Raw genomic sequence first — 18,178 nt, 5'->3', positions numbered from 1 at the left:
CACATTTTGATGTGTTAGATCTGTATCCATCATGGCAAGTCAAAGTGAGATTTAGTGGCGGGGTAACAGAAACCATGGGCAAGTCCATATTAAATTGTCTACTGAAGTGGGCCAGATTGTGTTTGGCCAGTCTACCCATTCATCGGCTAATGCCCTTTCTGCCTCCATCCATTTTACGAGCTGAAGGAGAAGAGGACAGGGCCCAGAAGAAGATTGTAGCAGCAAGTTTTAGTAATACCTTCTATGAATTTCACATCTATACTGCATTTTGGGACTATAAAAGTCATCTAAATTGACTGCACTCACATAATGCTTTCTGATCCACTATAACATCAGTCATAGACTTATAATGATTTGTGTGTCTAATGAATGCTCTTTCACTCATATTGAGGACGTTTTTCTTTGCCTATAGTGAGTGATATTGTGAATGGGAGAAATCATGTGACATTTTTTGACTGATGGGGCATATCATTAAACATTATGACTACCTACTGCATATTCACATGCACACACTTCAACAATGCTATGCAATAATAGTCTCAAACTTACATACCCCACCTTTAACTCCAACAATGAACAATTATGAAAGAGCATTTATTATTATAGATTAATTAATATGTACTTAAATTGACTTAAAACATAAAATAATCACTAAGCATTCTATAAGTCCTTATCTGTTGAGGTGTTTAAAGCATAATGTGTGACATTAAAAGCAACCTCGTACACCTAGGTTATAACTAAAATGTGCAATTCTATAGTGTATAAATACTTGTTATGCAAAATAGCCATTTTATGCTCCATAAAATGTAAAGTTATTTTACTAAGATTATTGGTGCATTTATGTGTTCATCTTTTAAGTGTTGCTCTAGGTAAAGGTGGGGTTTATTTGAATTACTCTACTGTGTAGCTTAACCTATAAATGATTATGATTTGTGTCAATTTATATTTTGTATGCAGTACTGTATTTGAGTAAATACAGTATTTGAGTAAATAAACGTAGTCACTGTACATTACACCACTGGTAAAGAGCATCCATAAGAAAATCAGAATGTATTATAAGCAGAGTTGGGTGTAACGCATTACTGTAATAATAATATTGCTGTTGGTAACGGAGTAGTGTAACGCGTTACTTTTATAATTCAGTAATCACACTACAGTTACTAACATTGCCCCGACACGCGTTACTTCGTTACTTGTATAAAATAATCACACTCACTGACAGACAAGAGGGGTTTCCGCCGCAGGTTTATATCGGTTTATATACATGTAGGCCTATGTAATCTGCGCGATTTGCGAGACCACATCTCCACGTGCAGCAGTGCTGCATAAACATGGCTGAGTCTTTTCATCTGTAAACTCCCTCAACGGGCCGCTCGCTCTCTTTTGTTGATCGCCCTCTCACGGGTGAACCGTTCAATGCCCCGCTTCATTGTAGGAATTCTGCCATGTCTCTACCACTTTAGTTTGACCATCTCTGTTACTAAGTTATGGAATACTAAATAAATAAGTAATTAGATAGCCTACCTTACCGTTATGCGCTCATAAAGAATGATAAGAATAATGCGTCTTGAACTGGTTTAATTAATTAGTGTCTTGACGTTTCACAGACTGTGAGCTTGTTGTGTGGCTGGTAGCCTATTTTAGAGCATATAAAAAGAAAGACTTGTGTTGTCTTCCTTAATGCAATAGTAATTGGGGGTGCAAGTGGAGTCTCGCAGAGGCAAAACTGTGGCGCGCACACTGTAGGTGCGCCGCAGTCTGCGTGATCTGCCTGTAGGGGCGGGCCGGCCCTACGAGTAAAGTAACGAGTTACTTTATCTAGAGAGTAACGAAGTAATGTAATATATTGCTTTTTTTTAAAAGTAATATGTAATATAATATATTACTTTTTTTTAGTAACGACCCATCTCTGATTATAAGTCATATATATCCACCACTAATGCCTTCGTAATGCACCACATAGTGATCTTCATAGTAGAAAAAAATAGAAAGCAAAATAATTTCAACGGAAGAAAATGATTTGTAGTCTGTGACACTGAATGATGTAATTCTTTTTTTGGTTCACTGTTTGCGATTAAGTACATTGTTATTTCAACATTTGTCAGTGTTTTAAATGAGCAAGCCTGCAGCTCTTCCCTCTGCGTGAGCAATACGGACAAAACAAGAGCTAATGAAATGAAACGGTGTGCCATGTACAGTATATAGCAGCAGCTATACTAACAAGGTTCTGTGGTAATGAGCTGGAGGGGGTGAAGACACATGCATGAGTGGATACACACATACACACACATTGCCTCAACGTACCCGGACCACTATAAGCATCCTCTCATTTTGCCATTACTCCTTTTTTTTAGTAGTTGGTTTCCATGGCAACGGTGTGATTTATTTCCCAATTAAGAGTTAGTGAACTTGCTCACATACGAGCAGTGATATCAGGCTGCACATAAATTACCTTCTGGCGTAATGCAGTCTATTTGCTTCTTTTTTTTTAAAGCGAGTGAATCTCCCCAAAGTTCTGCGTCTAAAAGTTGGCCTCTTTGTGAGTTTATTGGACAAGAATAATATTCCCTATACTAATTGTGTGTCACATCTAATTGGCAATTAATGTGCACGGTAGAAAGTTGAAATTTAGCTGGCTTCACATCCAATAACAACCCCTTTCATCCATCTAGCTTAAAATGAAGATACAATGTACGGGTGGATGAGAGAGTCAGCAGGCAGGTGGGAATGTAATGGAATCAATTAGGCAAACACTCGTGATTTATATTCTCTGTTGATAACAAAGAAAGCTTAATTTACCTTTCCCCTCTTACTGATATCATTTGTTCCTAATGTTTATGCGATGATAATGTATGAATCCCATTCCCTGTTGTGACAAATAAATTAAGCAGTCTTTATATGTCCGTGTGTGTACGTACATAACCATGTGTATTGTGTACGTGCCTAAATAAAGCAAAAGTAATTGTTTATTACTAACACTGACTGGAAAACATTAATGCATATATTAGCAATCATTCATAAATGGCAATTTCTGTATATCTGGTTGGAGTAGATTGTGCTTTCTGTTCCTGTTTGTGTCTGTAATTTGTCTTCATGTTGCCCTGAAAAATATCCATGGATGTCTAGGAAAAAATACCTTTACTTGCTTAAATTTGCAAATGATTGTCAAGCATTCTTCTGTAATGAAACACCTCTGTTCTCCTTTCTCTCTCTTGCTCACTGTAGTGTGTTTTTGAGGAGTAGAATAACTTGTCTGGCCCTCATTAATGTCACTGGCATTCGCTTGGCTCTGCATCTCTTTTTTTCAACTCAACCTCTTACAGCTTCATCCCACATTCTACCCGTGCCGCCATCATAGCCGAAAATCTAGCAGGCTTCAACTGTAATTAGTACCTGGGTCATCACGCATTCACACACACACTCACACATAAACACACTAGAAGAGTTTGGGTCCATATTATTTTTTGTGCCCAGCACCACTCTCCCCATCCTTAACCCCTGAAGCCCTCTCAATAATGATGTACTTGTTGGACAATAATTAGACAGACTTAATAAGCATTTGCTTGCTCTGAGGAAACACCGGAATGCCTTTTAACTGTCTTTATTTTAAACATATTTATACATACAGTATAAGTGGTTTAATAGAACATACACTCTAAAAACGAATTCAGGCGACCTTTCACCTCCACTTAATTAAATGCATGGTTGCAAGATAAAAATGTGAGTTAATTGATTTAGATAAACATTTTAAGTTGCAAACATTCATTTATAAGTTGTGCTGACGTAATAATGTTGGTAATTACATCAACTTAATATTGTGTGTAATTTGAACTCTGATTTCTGCGTTAATTGACTTAAAACTAAATTCAAGTTGTAGTAAGTAATGCAGTTGGCTTGATAACTTAATTGTTCTACACCGTGAGTTAAAGGTTTCAAGTCCACTCCCACTTAACATGCCGGGACAGTTAAGACAAATAGAAATATACAAAGGACATTTTAAGGTGAGTGTCATCTTTTGTCATTCAAATACAGTAGATAGCAAATTGCTGTTTGACCAAAATGAGCAGCCTTTGAACTGTGAACAGTTCTGTGAGAGGATACAAAGTAGTAGAGGCTACTGTGAGAGTAAAAATACTTTGGTTACTTTGTGATATCTCTCTTTATTAAAAATTAATCTCGGTGAAGCAGATCAAGGACATGCTTCTTGAGGTAGGATCGTTATTTAGAGTTGTCATTGAAATGCAAGTTGTTGGCAGTCACCCATTCAGAATATATTCATTTAGGTCATTTCTCTTTTTTTCCTTTTTCAAAAATAGCACAATACAATTGAAGTACGCAGAGAACTAGCCATCCGCTGCCTTGTCATGTACCTTGGAGAAAAGGAAGAGGACCTTTTCAAGGAGATTAGCGACGTAATTAAACATCTTGAAATAAAATAAAATCCACGGGCAGAGTGTAAAAACACAGGACAAAAGCACTGCTCTCTGTCAGTTACACTTTGAAGCATATTGCACTTTTGGCCACACCCCAATCAATAATATCTTAGCAACGTTCAGCATGGATAGGTGTTGAGAGCAATGGCATGGGAAAAGGATAGTGTAACATTTGAAAAGTGGCTTCTGCTCTTCACTTAACCAGTTCAAATATTGTATGGAACCTGCTAAAAAGATGACAAGGTACGCTAACACTTGCACGATTGTGATTGACAACATCTGTCCACATGCATTTAAACACTAGGCAAAGTACTCAAAAGCACCTCTGTGTGTCTTCAGGACCACGTTGCCATGACGACACACACATGCAGACTCAATAGGTGAAAACAATACCAGCGTTGCTTTAGCAGCTGGTAATAATGGCTCTCAATTCGCTAAGAGTGACAGTTTAAAAAGTATGCAATTACCTAATTCATTATCTCTTATGCGCTAACCTATTATTTAATGTGCTTCAAAAGGACATGAATATCGCCTTCATCAGTGACCGGTCCACCCCAGGATCTGACCATACGATGGCAACCGTCGTGGTCGAGGCAAACAAATGAATGAGCAAGCATTCTGCATTAAATGTGTTCATACCGTTTGAAATAATGACTGTCGGCAGTGTAAACATCTTTGTTACATCTTTTGTAAAATGGATGTGTATGATCTGCAGGTTGGTGGCCATTGAGAGTTTGTTTCTGTAGTTTTAAAACAACTTTACAGATTTTACAGATTTGGCACTGGTTTTAAATATGCAAAGGCCTCTAACTTCGTTGTGATGGCAGCATTTATTGGCTGTGTCCCCATTTCCCATGGTAATATGGCTAATGAGTTTATTTATTATTTGTGGGGAAATTTAAATTTGTGTTATTTATCTTTTTTTTCAAGATTGAAATGAAGCTCAGCGCAAGTTCTTTCAGGAAGACTGGGTGTATATACATTCACTCCGCAGCTGCATATAATCAGCTCATCACAGGCGTTCTCTTTAACCTATTACATTTCACCTCATTCTCCAGCAGCCAATCACCGTGCTGCAGCCAAACTATAGAATGGTTCTCCTCTCTCCTGCAGTCAGCTGTGATTTCAGGTGTTCATACACCTTATCATATGGCATGTGTCAATAAATGTTCAAACTAAATGAATTATCTCCTGATTGAAATATCATGTGTTGAAATAAACAACTGCAGTTCAAAATAAAAAGTGCATTGCCTCATATTTTTGTTGGGGAATCAATTAATTTCTTTCTTTAAAGGCAAAAACATGAAAAAGCTAAGAAAAAAAGCTATTGAATACAATATATTTGGACCAACTTAATTTATAAATGGTTGTCAACTTAAAAACGTGTGTTCACAATGATGGCAATTAAGTACATACAACTTAAAATTCCTTTTAAATCATACGGTAAAACTAGTTGGAACAACTTAATTTTTGGAGTAATCAACTTCAAAACTTGTGTTTATGCTACCAATTATTAAGTAAGTGGTAATTAAAAATACCTCTGATTGTAGAGGAAAAGCCTTCTCCCCTAACTCAAATAACGTTGTTGCTTTAAGACAATTTCATTAGAAGTTGTCTTAACTCAATAAACATCGATGCAAACTGTTGTGTTGATTTTCTTTGTTGAGCCAAGGCATTTGTTTTTAGAGTATAGGTTGGAGATAACGTTGCCTCAAGTTTAACCTTGGATTAATGGCAACCCTTCTGTGTTAAAAGGGAAGCCAAAGTGCCTGTAATCTTTGTCTAATGGCCATCAGGGGGTGAATCCACTGAATGCAAAAAGTAGTGCGATTGTATAGAAGTCTATGAGAAAAGTACTCTTCCTTTGCTGAATATCAACCCCTAGAGTGTTCAAAGTGAAGCCAAAGTGCCTTTAACTTTTCCTAATGTCTTTTAGGGGGTGAATACTTTTATAAAAGTTAATTTGAAACATTTCGGAGGCAAAAAAAAAAAGGTAACTTCTGGTTTCAAAAATCCACAATGGCAAATAGAGGGTTCAAAACAGCAGTATACTGACTATAGCCTGATTGGCACTTTGGTGATTTAGTACGATAAAGTTCCACATGAAGGCTGATCAAAGTTTGCTTCTGTTTGTGTGATGTGGTATATTGGAAGCCAGCCATACTAGGATTGTGTACTGCACAGTGTTGATAAGTTCTATCTCTTTCTTCAATCTTAAACCGTGTTTGGCGTTGGCCCCCAAAATGCCAATCTATCATTCACGGAATCCCTGAATCTAGACATTTCCGTTTCTACTTTTTCAATATCTCCCTCTTTTCATGTTCAGAGATCACTCCCCTTTTCCCTCCCGTTCTATTTTTCATCATAACTGTATCCTTGTGCATACCCTCAAATGCTCTTTAAACTTCCAGAAATGAGACCCATGGCTCTTGAAAAAAAAAAGGGAACCAGGTCTAGGGTGATCACCAGAAAGTTTCTGACACGCAGAATCACCCCTTAAGCTGATGTTGAATGTTTCAGAGCAGGCTGGTCTCTTTTTTCTGACGGGGATAAGACAGCGCAGGTCTGCTGGGGCTTTGGCGGTAGAGGAGAGGCAGCTACCTGTTCTGCTCTCCCCTCTCATCTTTTCACACTAATTAGAGAGAACTGAGTTTAAACCTTAGTGGGGACACACATCCTCTGCCTGCGCACAGGTGGGTGTGGGTAGTCATTCATCAAAGCGTTTTACGAAGACCACGATTTTGTTTTAATCTTCCCAGAACCGTATTTTTAGGTCCAAAGTTTATTAGTTGAAGGGCCATGTTGCATTGTGGTTATACAATGTGCAAACTCCATGTGTGCATGTGAATAGTATGCAGTGTGGTGGCATAGCACCGCAGGCGATTATAAGGAGGGGGCTTAAGCAGTGGGCTCTATAGACCTAATCACTGCACGCATTTCAAAGGCAAGAACGCCAATTAAAAGTGATAGGGCTCAATATGGGCTTTGGGGCTGCCACAGCGAAGAGCAACACATCCAACATGGAAATCAATCAGCCCCCCGTCTCCTGGTCAGGAGAAGCAGTTTGCCAGCCAGTGATCCGAGAGGAGCCTCTGATAAATACACAGGCTGAACAAGGGGCTGAACAAGGGGCTGAAGCAGGGGCGAGCGAGAGGGGGAAGATTGGCAGGGTCATGGAGAGGAGACGCAGATTAGCAAACTGTCCAAATCATCATCATGTGTGTGCGCCGGTTTGTGTTGGGGATCAGAGGCCCTGTGATTTCAAAGTAGGTAAAAAGGTAAGTGGGACACTTTGATATATGTCTAAATGAGGGGGGATGAACTGTGTTTACCTTCATCAGAACGGCGAGTGACTGCAGGCTGCTACGTGTTAACCACACACAACTCATCTACACACATCTCTATACACATCGAACTGCCTGATTACTCCCCCTTTTATTAGTTGTATGAAGGAGATGTCCGGTCACCAAGGCGCATGATGTGTGTGTGTATATGTGCTCTGCTCAGCTCAGCTCTGTGTGTTCGGTGTGTTTGTGTCTGTCCGACACCGGCATTTGTTTTCAAATGACCATGAACAGTAATTTACACACATCTGGCTAACTCCATAGGTAGCCTATATGTGGGTGTTCCCAAAATAAATTAGTTTAATCTTAATCTCGATGTAGTGCTAAATGCTGTCGGACGTGCACCGGAACAAACGTCACTATCATAATATCTTCTGAAAATAATGACACACACACACACACACACACACACACACACACACACACACACACCCTGGCGACCGGACACCTCCTTCATAATGCGCCTTCTCCTCGTTTTCCCAGAATTCACTGGATTATCCGTAAATCATACAAACAAAACCAAAACGTTGATTTATCTGTTTTCCCGTTTTGGTTTAAAAACTGAATAACGTCGGTTTTTTTGGTTTTCCGTTTTACCGAAAAACCAAAAAACGTTGTTAATATGTTTTGGATGCATATTGTTCTAGTATTTGTTCAGGCTGTTACATACAATTAGCCTCTGTTGCTACCTGCTGGTGGTGAGTAAATATTAAAATCAGTTAAAATTGACAACAGGTCCGCGATTTTTTTTTTATGTATCTGCCGGTCCTTGGCACAATAAAGGTTGGGAACCCCTCCCTGCCGTAGAGAACATGTTGCGAAACACAATAGCCAGCATGTGTAGTTCTGGGGGGGGGCGTTCGAGTCCAGTTTAGAATAGTCTGCCGTGGTTTCGTTCCATTTCAAAGAGCTTGACGCTCGGAGTAACCTTGGCGCACTGCCACTCCAACATCCAATCCCTGAGCTTGAAGATTAATCACGGGGTTTGTCAACGGGACTGTAGTCCCAAACGATAGCTGGGGATTATGGGTAGTGTAGTGTATTCGGCCATCCTAAACTCTGAATTTTTTTTCGGATATCAATGAGTAACAGCTGGCGAAATTACAGCCTCACCTACTGATTTTTAATTTAACCATATAGCCCAGGGGTGCCCAACCAGTCGATCGCGATCGACCGGTCGATCGCGGGGAGATTCCCAGTCGATCGCGGGGAGATTCCCAGTCGATCGCGAGATGTGTCTAAAAATAGAACAACAATATTCGCTTTTATCGTTAATGTCCTATAAAATAATCGTCCTGTGCCAGAAAAATGCACTTGAACGCATCACAGCTTTGTGATTGGCCGGCGTGACCCCATGTGTCGGGGCGTGGCTGGTGGGCAGTGCACACTGCACTAGTTCGCTGATGTTGTCCGTGTCAACAGGAGTGACAGTCCGCACACACACAAGACCGCAATTATAGCAGAAGCAAAAAAGCCAAAAATATATGATTTTCACTCCGAGTGGGAGGATGATTATTTTTGTATCTATTCCAATTCAAAGTCCATCTGTCTCATCTGCAATGCGAGCATGGCTTTATCGAAGAAGGGTAATTTAGGAGCGGCATTTCAAAACAGTGCACAAACGCTACGAGACGGAATTCCCTCCTAATTCTGCCCTACGCTCCCAAAAGGGGAGGGGCCTGAAAGGACAGCTAAATGCACAGCAGTCCATTTTCACCAGGCCCAACAACAAGAGCAAGGCTGCTACCAGAGCATCTTATCGTGTCAGTCACGTTCTTGCGAAACACATGAAGTCTTTCAAAGACGGCGAAGTTGTGAAAGAAGCATTGCTGGAGGCTGCCGATGCGCTTTTTGGGGACAGTAAAAATAACTAGCATTTCAACAGGTTTTTGACATAATAAAAACTCAAGTTGGATACCGTTATTAATCAGCTGTAAGTTTTAGTTTGTTTGAACTTATTCATTATAATTATTGTACAAAATGGTATAAGAATGCAAACATTAAGATCTGTTCTGTTTAAATTGATTATAGTCTATTATCAATTCAGGTTAAGAAACTAGTGTTGCTTGCATCCTATTTTTTAAAGGCATTTATTTTTATATTCTACTAAAATGCAACAAAAAAAGGGTTTGATTCTATTAATTGTGTCTTTTTTATTGCACTTTGGCAGCAGATTCCTGTGTAGCTTCAGATCTGAGTTGTCTTATTAGTAAGTGTAATTTATACTTTTGTAGCAACACTATTTTTATATAATGGCAAAGAAAGGGTTCAGAGTCTTTTCTTTTTCCCTGTGTCATATGTGGCAGCACTGTTCAATGTTTCTTGAAAACATTACCCACTGTAGTGTGACGTGTGAATAAACTCCAACTCTGTATCAACAACACTGTTGTGTAACTTCAGTTAAATACTTGTATGTGTGTAGATTAGAAATAGGTAAGATAAAGGATCTGCAGTATTTTATGAAGTATTAATCGTACAAAGGTCAGTTTTATACAAGTGGAAGTGTGTATTCACCTGGTAGTAGGCTGTCAGTAATGGCTACGCCTCTCTATTTGGACTGGTAGATCTCGGCAGACTGGCAACTTTAAAAGTAGCTCTCGGTTCAAAAAAGGTTGGGCACCCCTGATATAGCCTATCGAGCCCGATTCTCGATTTCAAATGTGTGCTCTAAATGATATTTATAAATGACTATTATCATTATTATAAGCAAGACAACAATAAATGACAGATATGTAGAAAATAAACGTATTTAAGTTACGTTCATAACAAACCTAACGTGGGAGAAAATACGTTTCTAGCTAAACGTAATTGAGAATGCAGTGTAGTTCTGTGGGACTGTAATTTTTAGGAGACAGGGTTGGATTTTTTTTGTATGAATTTATGTTTCATCCAATCACAGAGCTTGTTGACTTATCACGAGGTTTGTCGCAAAGCGGACAAGTGTCGTCACAACAATAGCTGGGGATTGTGGGTGTAGTCTCATTGGCGCTCAACATTTCAGAGAAAACAAGTTGTTTCTCAGAATTGAAGGGGAAAAACACAAAAGCATTGTACACAATTTAAACCTATCAATGTCGTTTAATTAACAAGGATAATATAGTGTTTTTGAGTTGATGAGTAGTGGAGATATCACTGTCAAATCAATCGACAGTAAGGAGAATACTTACTTCCGGATGTACAATTCTCCGTTATCCAATGGGAATGGACGCTCATATTGCCTTTAACAGCCGCCGACAGGGACCGATGCAGTGCTTCCATGAGCGTCAAATACCGCCGCCGATGGGAATACATTGCAATCAGTTGAAAGCTCTTTGCGTCCGTTTATGAAGCTGAAGGAGCCTCGGCGCGTCTCAGCTGCACGCCACGGGACCCTGACCAAGCGTCGCTCCAGGACATTTAGGGAGTGAGAGTGTGTTGCCAAAATAGGACTCGAACGGGTCCAGCCCAACCCCCCCCCCCCAGAACTATGCTGGCTAATTGTGTTTCACAACACGTCTCTACTGGGAATTCTAGTTTTAAAAGACGTTTTCGTATTTCCCATAATCAGAAGTTGCCAGTATTAAACTGTGTACATCCCTGGAGGTTTAGGGGATAGGAAACACATTGGTGTTATCAAATTTAAAACATATAATTAATGAATCTTCTTGATTTTTTATATTCTATATTTCTGTGAAGCTGACAATTGAGCGGCCCGACCAAGCAAGGAGGCAGAGGCAGAACGTCCAAAATACAACCCGGTGTGGGCATTTATTAAGTCAGGAACACATGACACACAGCCTCAATCCTGCCGTTTCTCCCTGACCACAGCCACAAGGATCTCACACACACTCTCTCCCAAACAGCAAAACCCCAGAGCCTAAATGCCCAACCCAATCAACCCAACAGGACACAGGTGAGGGGGGAGGAGACACCACAGAGCACCAGGTGCACACAATCAATGGCAACAGACATGGGAAAGGGGAACACATTTCAAAATAAAATACAATAAACACTACATCAATCAATAATATAAACATGTGCACATATGCAAGGCCCGAAGCCATCAGTGACAAAGTTACCTTCGTCACAATGTATATCATTGACCTTCTACTTTATGTACTCTTAATATGTTTTATTGGAGGCTATTTCATCAAATATAACATATTCAACAAAAAAATGCAATAACGTGCTTTTCATTTAATCACATATAACATATTCAACAAAAAAATGCAATAACGTGCTTTAACCACTAGGTGGTTGCTGATATATTTATGTTTCACGTCACGTAATCAGTTTCGGTGGCAGTTCTTCCAGTTTGTCCAGAAGTCTTCTCATCAGGGCTCTATAAATAAAGAACTACGGCAGATGTGTAATATTTAATGCAGCCGAACGGTGTATTACAATGCCGTTATGTGATGACTTCCAAAGAGAAAAACAAGCACACTCGGATTAAAGTATTATTTTCTTTTTGTTAAATGTTTTCTGATTTCATATCGCATAAACACCATATCCCAACGTGCATTGCGGCTAAAACATCCAATCACTGAGCTTCAATCATAGCTGAGCATCTTGGGTAATCAGTTCAGTGGGTGTGTATCGAAATGTCTGTTTCCGGTGACTTTATTTTGAAATTCAGTTCCTGACGGACGGCAAAAAAGATAAGACAAAACAAGGATAATTGTGTGTTATTGTTGAGTAAATAACAGTGTGTTATTTAGAGAAGAATAACAAATTAGAAGGAAAAAAAGATTGAAAAAATACCGATTTCAATATTCTGAGGCTCTGAGCCCCATTTATTTTCCTCACGGATGGCAAAAAAGTCCGACATTATAGAATTTAAAATAGAACATGTTTTTATGAACCAAACAGCTTCTGGTCTTCCAAGACCCGACAAAAAGACGTGGTGCAGGCACAACACATACTACCAATCGAAATACATTGCTTTTAAAATCGTTCTGTGTGACATGATAAAAAGGGGGAAATCGTGTTGGTGAACACGAATCAATAGATGAAATGTTGTGACTATAACACGAAATGCCGTGAGACTGGGTTGGAGGCTATTGGCTAGCTGTCTTCACTGTTTCGTCTTACCTCAATTACTTAGATGACATCCATTTTTGGATTAGCCGGAAGTTAGATGGTTTAGAGCCCTCTTCGTGAGCTTCACAACTCTTCAGGTACATCATCCATGATGTCATTGAGACCATACGTCAAATCTTTGATAAAGACCCCTTGGTGTCTTTCTTTAATGCATTTTCCCCCAAATGGCAACAATACTACTTGGTTTGGTATAGAAAAAGATTGTTCATTGGCAGTGGCAACTCGTCATTAGGGGCAGAGCCCCACCTAGTGTCAGCAGAAAGTAATGCAAATAATAATTCCCAAGATATGCAAAATAAATACATGTTAAAATATATTTTTTAAATCATGTTTAATCATCTGATTATTATGTACATTGCTGTTTTAGTCTGTGTTGGTCTAATTAGTGTCTACAGTTTGCCTATTGAGCCGTGTTGAGCAATGTGGGGCATGCCCCTCTCTCTGCTGTTAAAATGAACGTGTACTGTAAAAACTACACTGCGCACGCTCAGAGTATTTTTCTATTCAATTTGTGCGGCAACAAAATAATCACCATAGGGGCACTGTGCTGCCATACCCACCAAACGTCATCTCATAATTCAGAGAGCTGATTGGCTGTAAGTATGTGTGTCGCGAAAAGTTTAGATGTGAAGAGGAGACGAGAGAGAGCATCTTATGGCGATTAAAATCAGTAAAACGGAAAGAAAATGAAGGAAGTTGACCATCTACTTCAGCATGGTAAATTCATTTTATGTCATATTTTGTTGATCTTCTGTGTTTTGCCTATAGGCTATTGCTCTGCTGGATCAATTGATATTGTGACCTCGTGATGAGTGTCTTCTTGTGTACTTTGCGTTACTTAGTCCCCCCGAACTCTTTAGTCCCTGGAACTGTCCTAGTAGATCGCGTTCTCACCGGAATAAGTCCCCGAGGGAGGATTACGCAAATGAAGCCGCTGACATCACTTCTTCTTCAGCTTTGGGTTTACTGGCAGGCCGCAAACAACTTCACGGCGTATACTGCCACCCGAAGTCACGGAGTCCCCCGAGGTTGAGGACTGGCTTCAGTAGAAGCTGCTGGGTAGCGTCTTCCAAGTAAATCGCCAGAAGCGCCGACACCTCCTCATCAGTCCACCGCTCCCATGTTTTCTTTTGTGTTGCCATAAATTAGTCTCACTCCGTTGGTGCGCTGGGCTAATGCTAATGATGCTAATGATGCTAATGCGAGCAAATAAAATGGGGTTTTACGGGGTGTGGTTTGCACTCATCTTGGGAAAAGTACTCCGGTGTGATAGCGCATATTGAAACGTGATGACACTTCAGATACAATTAAAGCGGCAAAATTAATCATACAGTAAAAGGAAAAAAAGACAATGCACTTCACCAGCAGATGTAAAAATGTTTAATTGCAAATGCAACTCATTAAAGGTTAATGCAATTGGAATGCAAAATGATCCTTATACAATAAAGCACTGATTCAAAAGCTTTAACAAAGACATTTTGACCTCACTGTTTGTATGATTTGTTTGTGTGTGTCCGTTAGCAGTCAGGGCAAGGAATCACAAGAACCTGTTGTGGTTTACTTCACTGGAGTGAAAGGCACAGGCTACACAGGAGCTGAATGTCAAAGCGAGCCTTCGCACCATCCACAGTTTAAGTGGTGCAGGTCGCACTCTGCCGAAGCAAATTAAGCTGACGCCCAATACCTTGGGATATGTACGTGACTGTGTGCTTGTACCTACCGAGGTGTGTGAAGGCTAATACACCCTGACAGGCTGATAACATATTTTGCGTCATATCGTTTGGCATCATTAACTAATAAAGATTGATTGGCCTTTGTTCCCCGTCAATGAGTGTTTGTAATATGGGCCTGCCGCCGTAGTGTGTTTGTGTGTGTGTGTTTGTGTGCAAGAGAGAGGAGTGTTTTTTTAAGAGCTCATGGCTTTCCAATCCACAGATCAGAATCTGGCTGGACCCAACCTTCTCCCATGATGCTTTGGAGGCGGAAATTTTGGAAATACTCCAGGCGGTGGCTAGGATACAGAGAGAGAATTTAATATAGAATGCACACAACTCTCACATACACATTTACACATTCATACACAAATATACTGCACATCACATTACCTAAGAGGTCATGTTTTCCGCTAGGCATGTCTGTCAGACAGCAGAATTATGGAAAAACTACTGGCCTAATTTGGTGGAAGAGTGTAACATGGGCATAGGAAGAACTTATTAAATGTTGGATTGGATCCTAACCATGGCGCAGATATACAAATCATTTTTCACTTTCGTAAACATTGCGGATAGGACATTTGTGCTGAATTCAGGTGCTGTTGGAATACTCGATAAATTAGTTCCTGACTAAGAAAATGTATGTCGTAACCACAATGGAAAATCTCCCAAAGTTTTGGTATCACTAGCTGAGTTGTGGCAAATTACACTCATATGGTTTGAAGCAATAGAAAACAGCAAATATTTATTTAAGCGTCAATGTTCTTTCCATTTTAGGAACACACTGAAATTGGACAAATGACTCCCTAAATTTGGAAAAGGGACAATCATACAAAAGTATGTGAATGCAACATTGGTCTCTAAAAGGACCTGTGCTCTCAGAGAGCTATACTTGTTTAAAGTTTAATTACCTAGCAAGGTGTTGGCTCATAGCAAATAAAAAAATGCAAGTTGGCCTGTACTTTATGCTATGCTTTAAATAAAGTAAAAAGATTCGAGAGGCTATCGGCTAATTTATCTATATGAAATTAAGTTTATAATTCTGCCTATAAAAAACAGCTGTAAACTCTCCCTCTTGCCTCTGAAGGAAGGTCTTAAGAACTCGAGAAAAAACTAAAACAAAGTACTGCTTATGACAAGGAATGCTGAGGAATGTTTAAAAAGTATAAAATGGCATTGAGTTTATTAATATAAAACAAGGCCTCAATCGGTATTAATAGAATACGTTAAATTAATAGTTTCTGTACTGACATTGCACTGTTAAATTTCAAAAACAAATGGGAACAACTACTATACATTTTGTTTCTTTACCATGTGCAAGTCACATGAAGGTCCTGCAGATTTCGGAGAGTAGAAAAATTGGACTTAAAAGAGTGATAGGATCAATCAGAAAGGTCTTTTGCAACCTGCATTCTGCCTTGAAAGGAAAGTTAATGGTGTTCCAATACAATTAAATAATCATCACTTTCTTTTTTTTGAGTGGCATTAAAACAATCTTAAATCATATTTCTTTAAGCTGTAGGAATACATGACATCACCAGGGTTATCTTTGATGGGTCTTGACACTTACAATTTGGGTGTAAAGGTAGATAGATGGGATAATTTCTGTGAAGGTCTACCAAAAGACGCCATGGAGTTGCCATTTAGAATCCGATGTTTTTGGAGCTTATTTTTGACCACTTTTTCATGAATCTTCCCAAACTTCATGAAAGTGAAATACTAAATTGCTGGACATAAACAAATCTAAGTTTAGATGACCTCATAGGAGTTTGAATACTCACAAGTTGGGTTTTTGGCCTTCCACTATGTCCTCCTTGGGGATGGGGTAGAGAGCCTCATATGTGCGCCCCTCACCTGAGCCATGGATAGCGTAGGAGTTCATCTTGTTGATATTGGGGGGCAAGTACGACCAAGGGAGGAGAGCCTCCCCCATCCATCTGTCCCCTTTGATCGTGGCATTAAACACCATGGGAAGTTGTTGCTTGAGGAAGAATATCGAGACAAATAGAATAAATACTTGACTCAAAGCACCGCTGCCCCTTATCAACCACTCCCTCAATGTTTGCCTACCTGGAATGCTTGGCCAACTCCTGACAGCAACAATATCAGTTGCTGTCCATGTCTAAAATAAAAATAAAACAGATTGTTTAAAGAATATCTAAAAACGTATGGTCATGTGGTTGTTAGAAATTAGCTAAATACTTACGGACAAAACTCCACTTCAAGGTAATTTACTGTAGTGCTATCGAGGAAGAAGCACTCCACAACTGATAAGAGGAAGAAGAGTAGTTAATCAAGTATAATTAAATAATTTCAGTGATTTATTTTGAGTCAGCCTAATAATATTATGTACAAACATTTAAAAAAGATACGAAGACCAGCTCACCTCGTAGCATGCTCATTATCTAGATTATAATGGCAATGGTTTCAAATCTAATAAGTAGCATTAATGAGGTCAAATATGTGGGGCTCATTAACCGGAAATCGAACTTACTTAGGTCAATTAGATAGGATTGTTATTACTCAACCTCATTACAAAGTTTAATTGCTGTGTCACCATAATAATGATAATACAATCACTATTAGGGCCTCATAAACAGAGCTCGTCTCTCATCTCTACAACATCATTGTAATATGTTCATGATTATATCTCAGCTTTTCTATTCGCCTAAAATTGCATCACACATAGAGACTAAATCCTTAAATCATGACTGTGATAACAAGTTATGATAAGACAAACTGTTGGGGTTTTGGAACCATGAAAGCAACACTTGTACAACATATTGCAATCTGTTACAGCTATTGCAATTTTTTTCCAGTTTTTTAGGTTACGTTTGATTCAAAACAACAGACTGGATTAATAAACACTTTTTGTTTTAGTTTATTGAGCGAAAATAAACAACTTTATATTTGTCCATTCAATATGATGCTGAGGCTCAAGACTGGTTACTGTAGCTTAGTATAATAACTTGGGAGGCTAAATCACAAGTTTCATCACAATAAAATAATATATTGACTCTTTGGACAATGATTCCATATTGCTGATATCGCAAAGTCTGCCACGATGTGATTTCAATTAAAAAATATCAGTATAATTGAATTCAGCCAACAAAAAGAAAAAAATTAAGATTTTATAATTAGTCCTCTTGGATGGAAATGGTGAGACAGAGATGCCATAGGATTTTCCAAAAAAAATGGCTTGTCTAAAAATGATCATATTGATGTTTTCCCCTTTGCATTAATGATCTGATGAATCTATACATCGATCCATATCTATGTATTGCTAAGCCATGGGTAAAAGGGTAAACCACAACTTGTAGTTATAACACTTTGGTTTCTATACAGATTAAACAAACAATACTAGAAATGTAAATTAGATTTTGAGGAGTTTGCAGGTAGATTATGGAGATTAACTTAACCAAGCTTACTGTCTGCAGTGTCATGTTGTATGGACAGATATCAAATGGGTAAACATTGGAGCGCCTAAAATGTTGGCCTATTCATTTAATGATCGATACATTCAAAAAGACAGGTTCCACCATGATTATTACATTTCAATTAAATTAAATTAATATAACTATGGTAAATAGGTAACTCCATCTGTACCAAT

General features: G+C 39.0%; 1 protein-coding gene across 4 annotated transcripts in view; it reads right to left on the bottom strand.

The window, feature by feature from the left end:
* Positions 1-14,218: 14,218 nt before the first annotated feature.
* Positions 14,219-18,178, bottom strand: part of cunh4orf33 (chromosome unknown C4orf33 homolog) — a 4,994-nt gene continuing 1,034 nt past the window's right edge. For all 4 annotated transcript variants that reach the window (XM_034202431.1, XM_034202433.1, XM_034202432.1 and 1 more), the window contains exons 3-6: positions 16,775-16,835; positions 16,639-16,690; positions 16,350-16,549; positions 14,219-14,867 (exon numbers count right to left, since the gene is read on the bottom strand). In XM_034202431.1, the coding sequence (XP_034058322.1) occupies positions 14,771-14,867; positions 16,350-16,549; positions 16,639-16,690; positions 16,775-16,835 (410 nt within the window). In that variant the 3' untranslated portion in view covers positions 14,219-14,770. The remainder of the gene's footprint in view (positions 14,868-16,349; positions 16,550-16,638; positions 16,691-16,774; positions 16,836-18,178) is intronic.

This window comes from Gymnodraco acuticeps, unplaced genomic scaffold (assembly GCF_902827175.1).
Source record: "Gymnodraco acuticeps unplaced genomic scaffold, fGymAcu1.1, whole genome shotgun sequence".
NCBI lineage: Eukaryota > Metazoa > Chordata > Actinopteri > Perciformes > Bathydraconidae > Gymnodraco > Gymnodraco acuticeps.
Note: the sequence above shows the minus strand (reverse complement) of the source record. Positions and strands in the feature narration are given on the sequence as shown.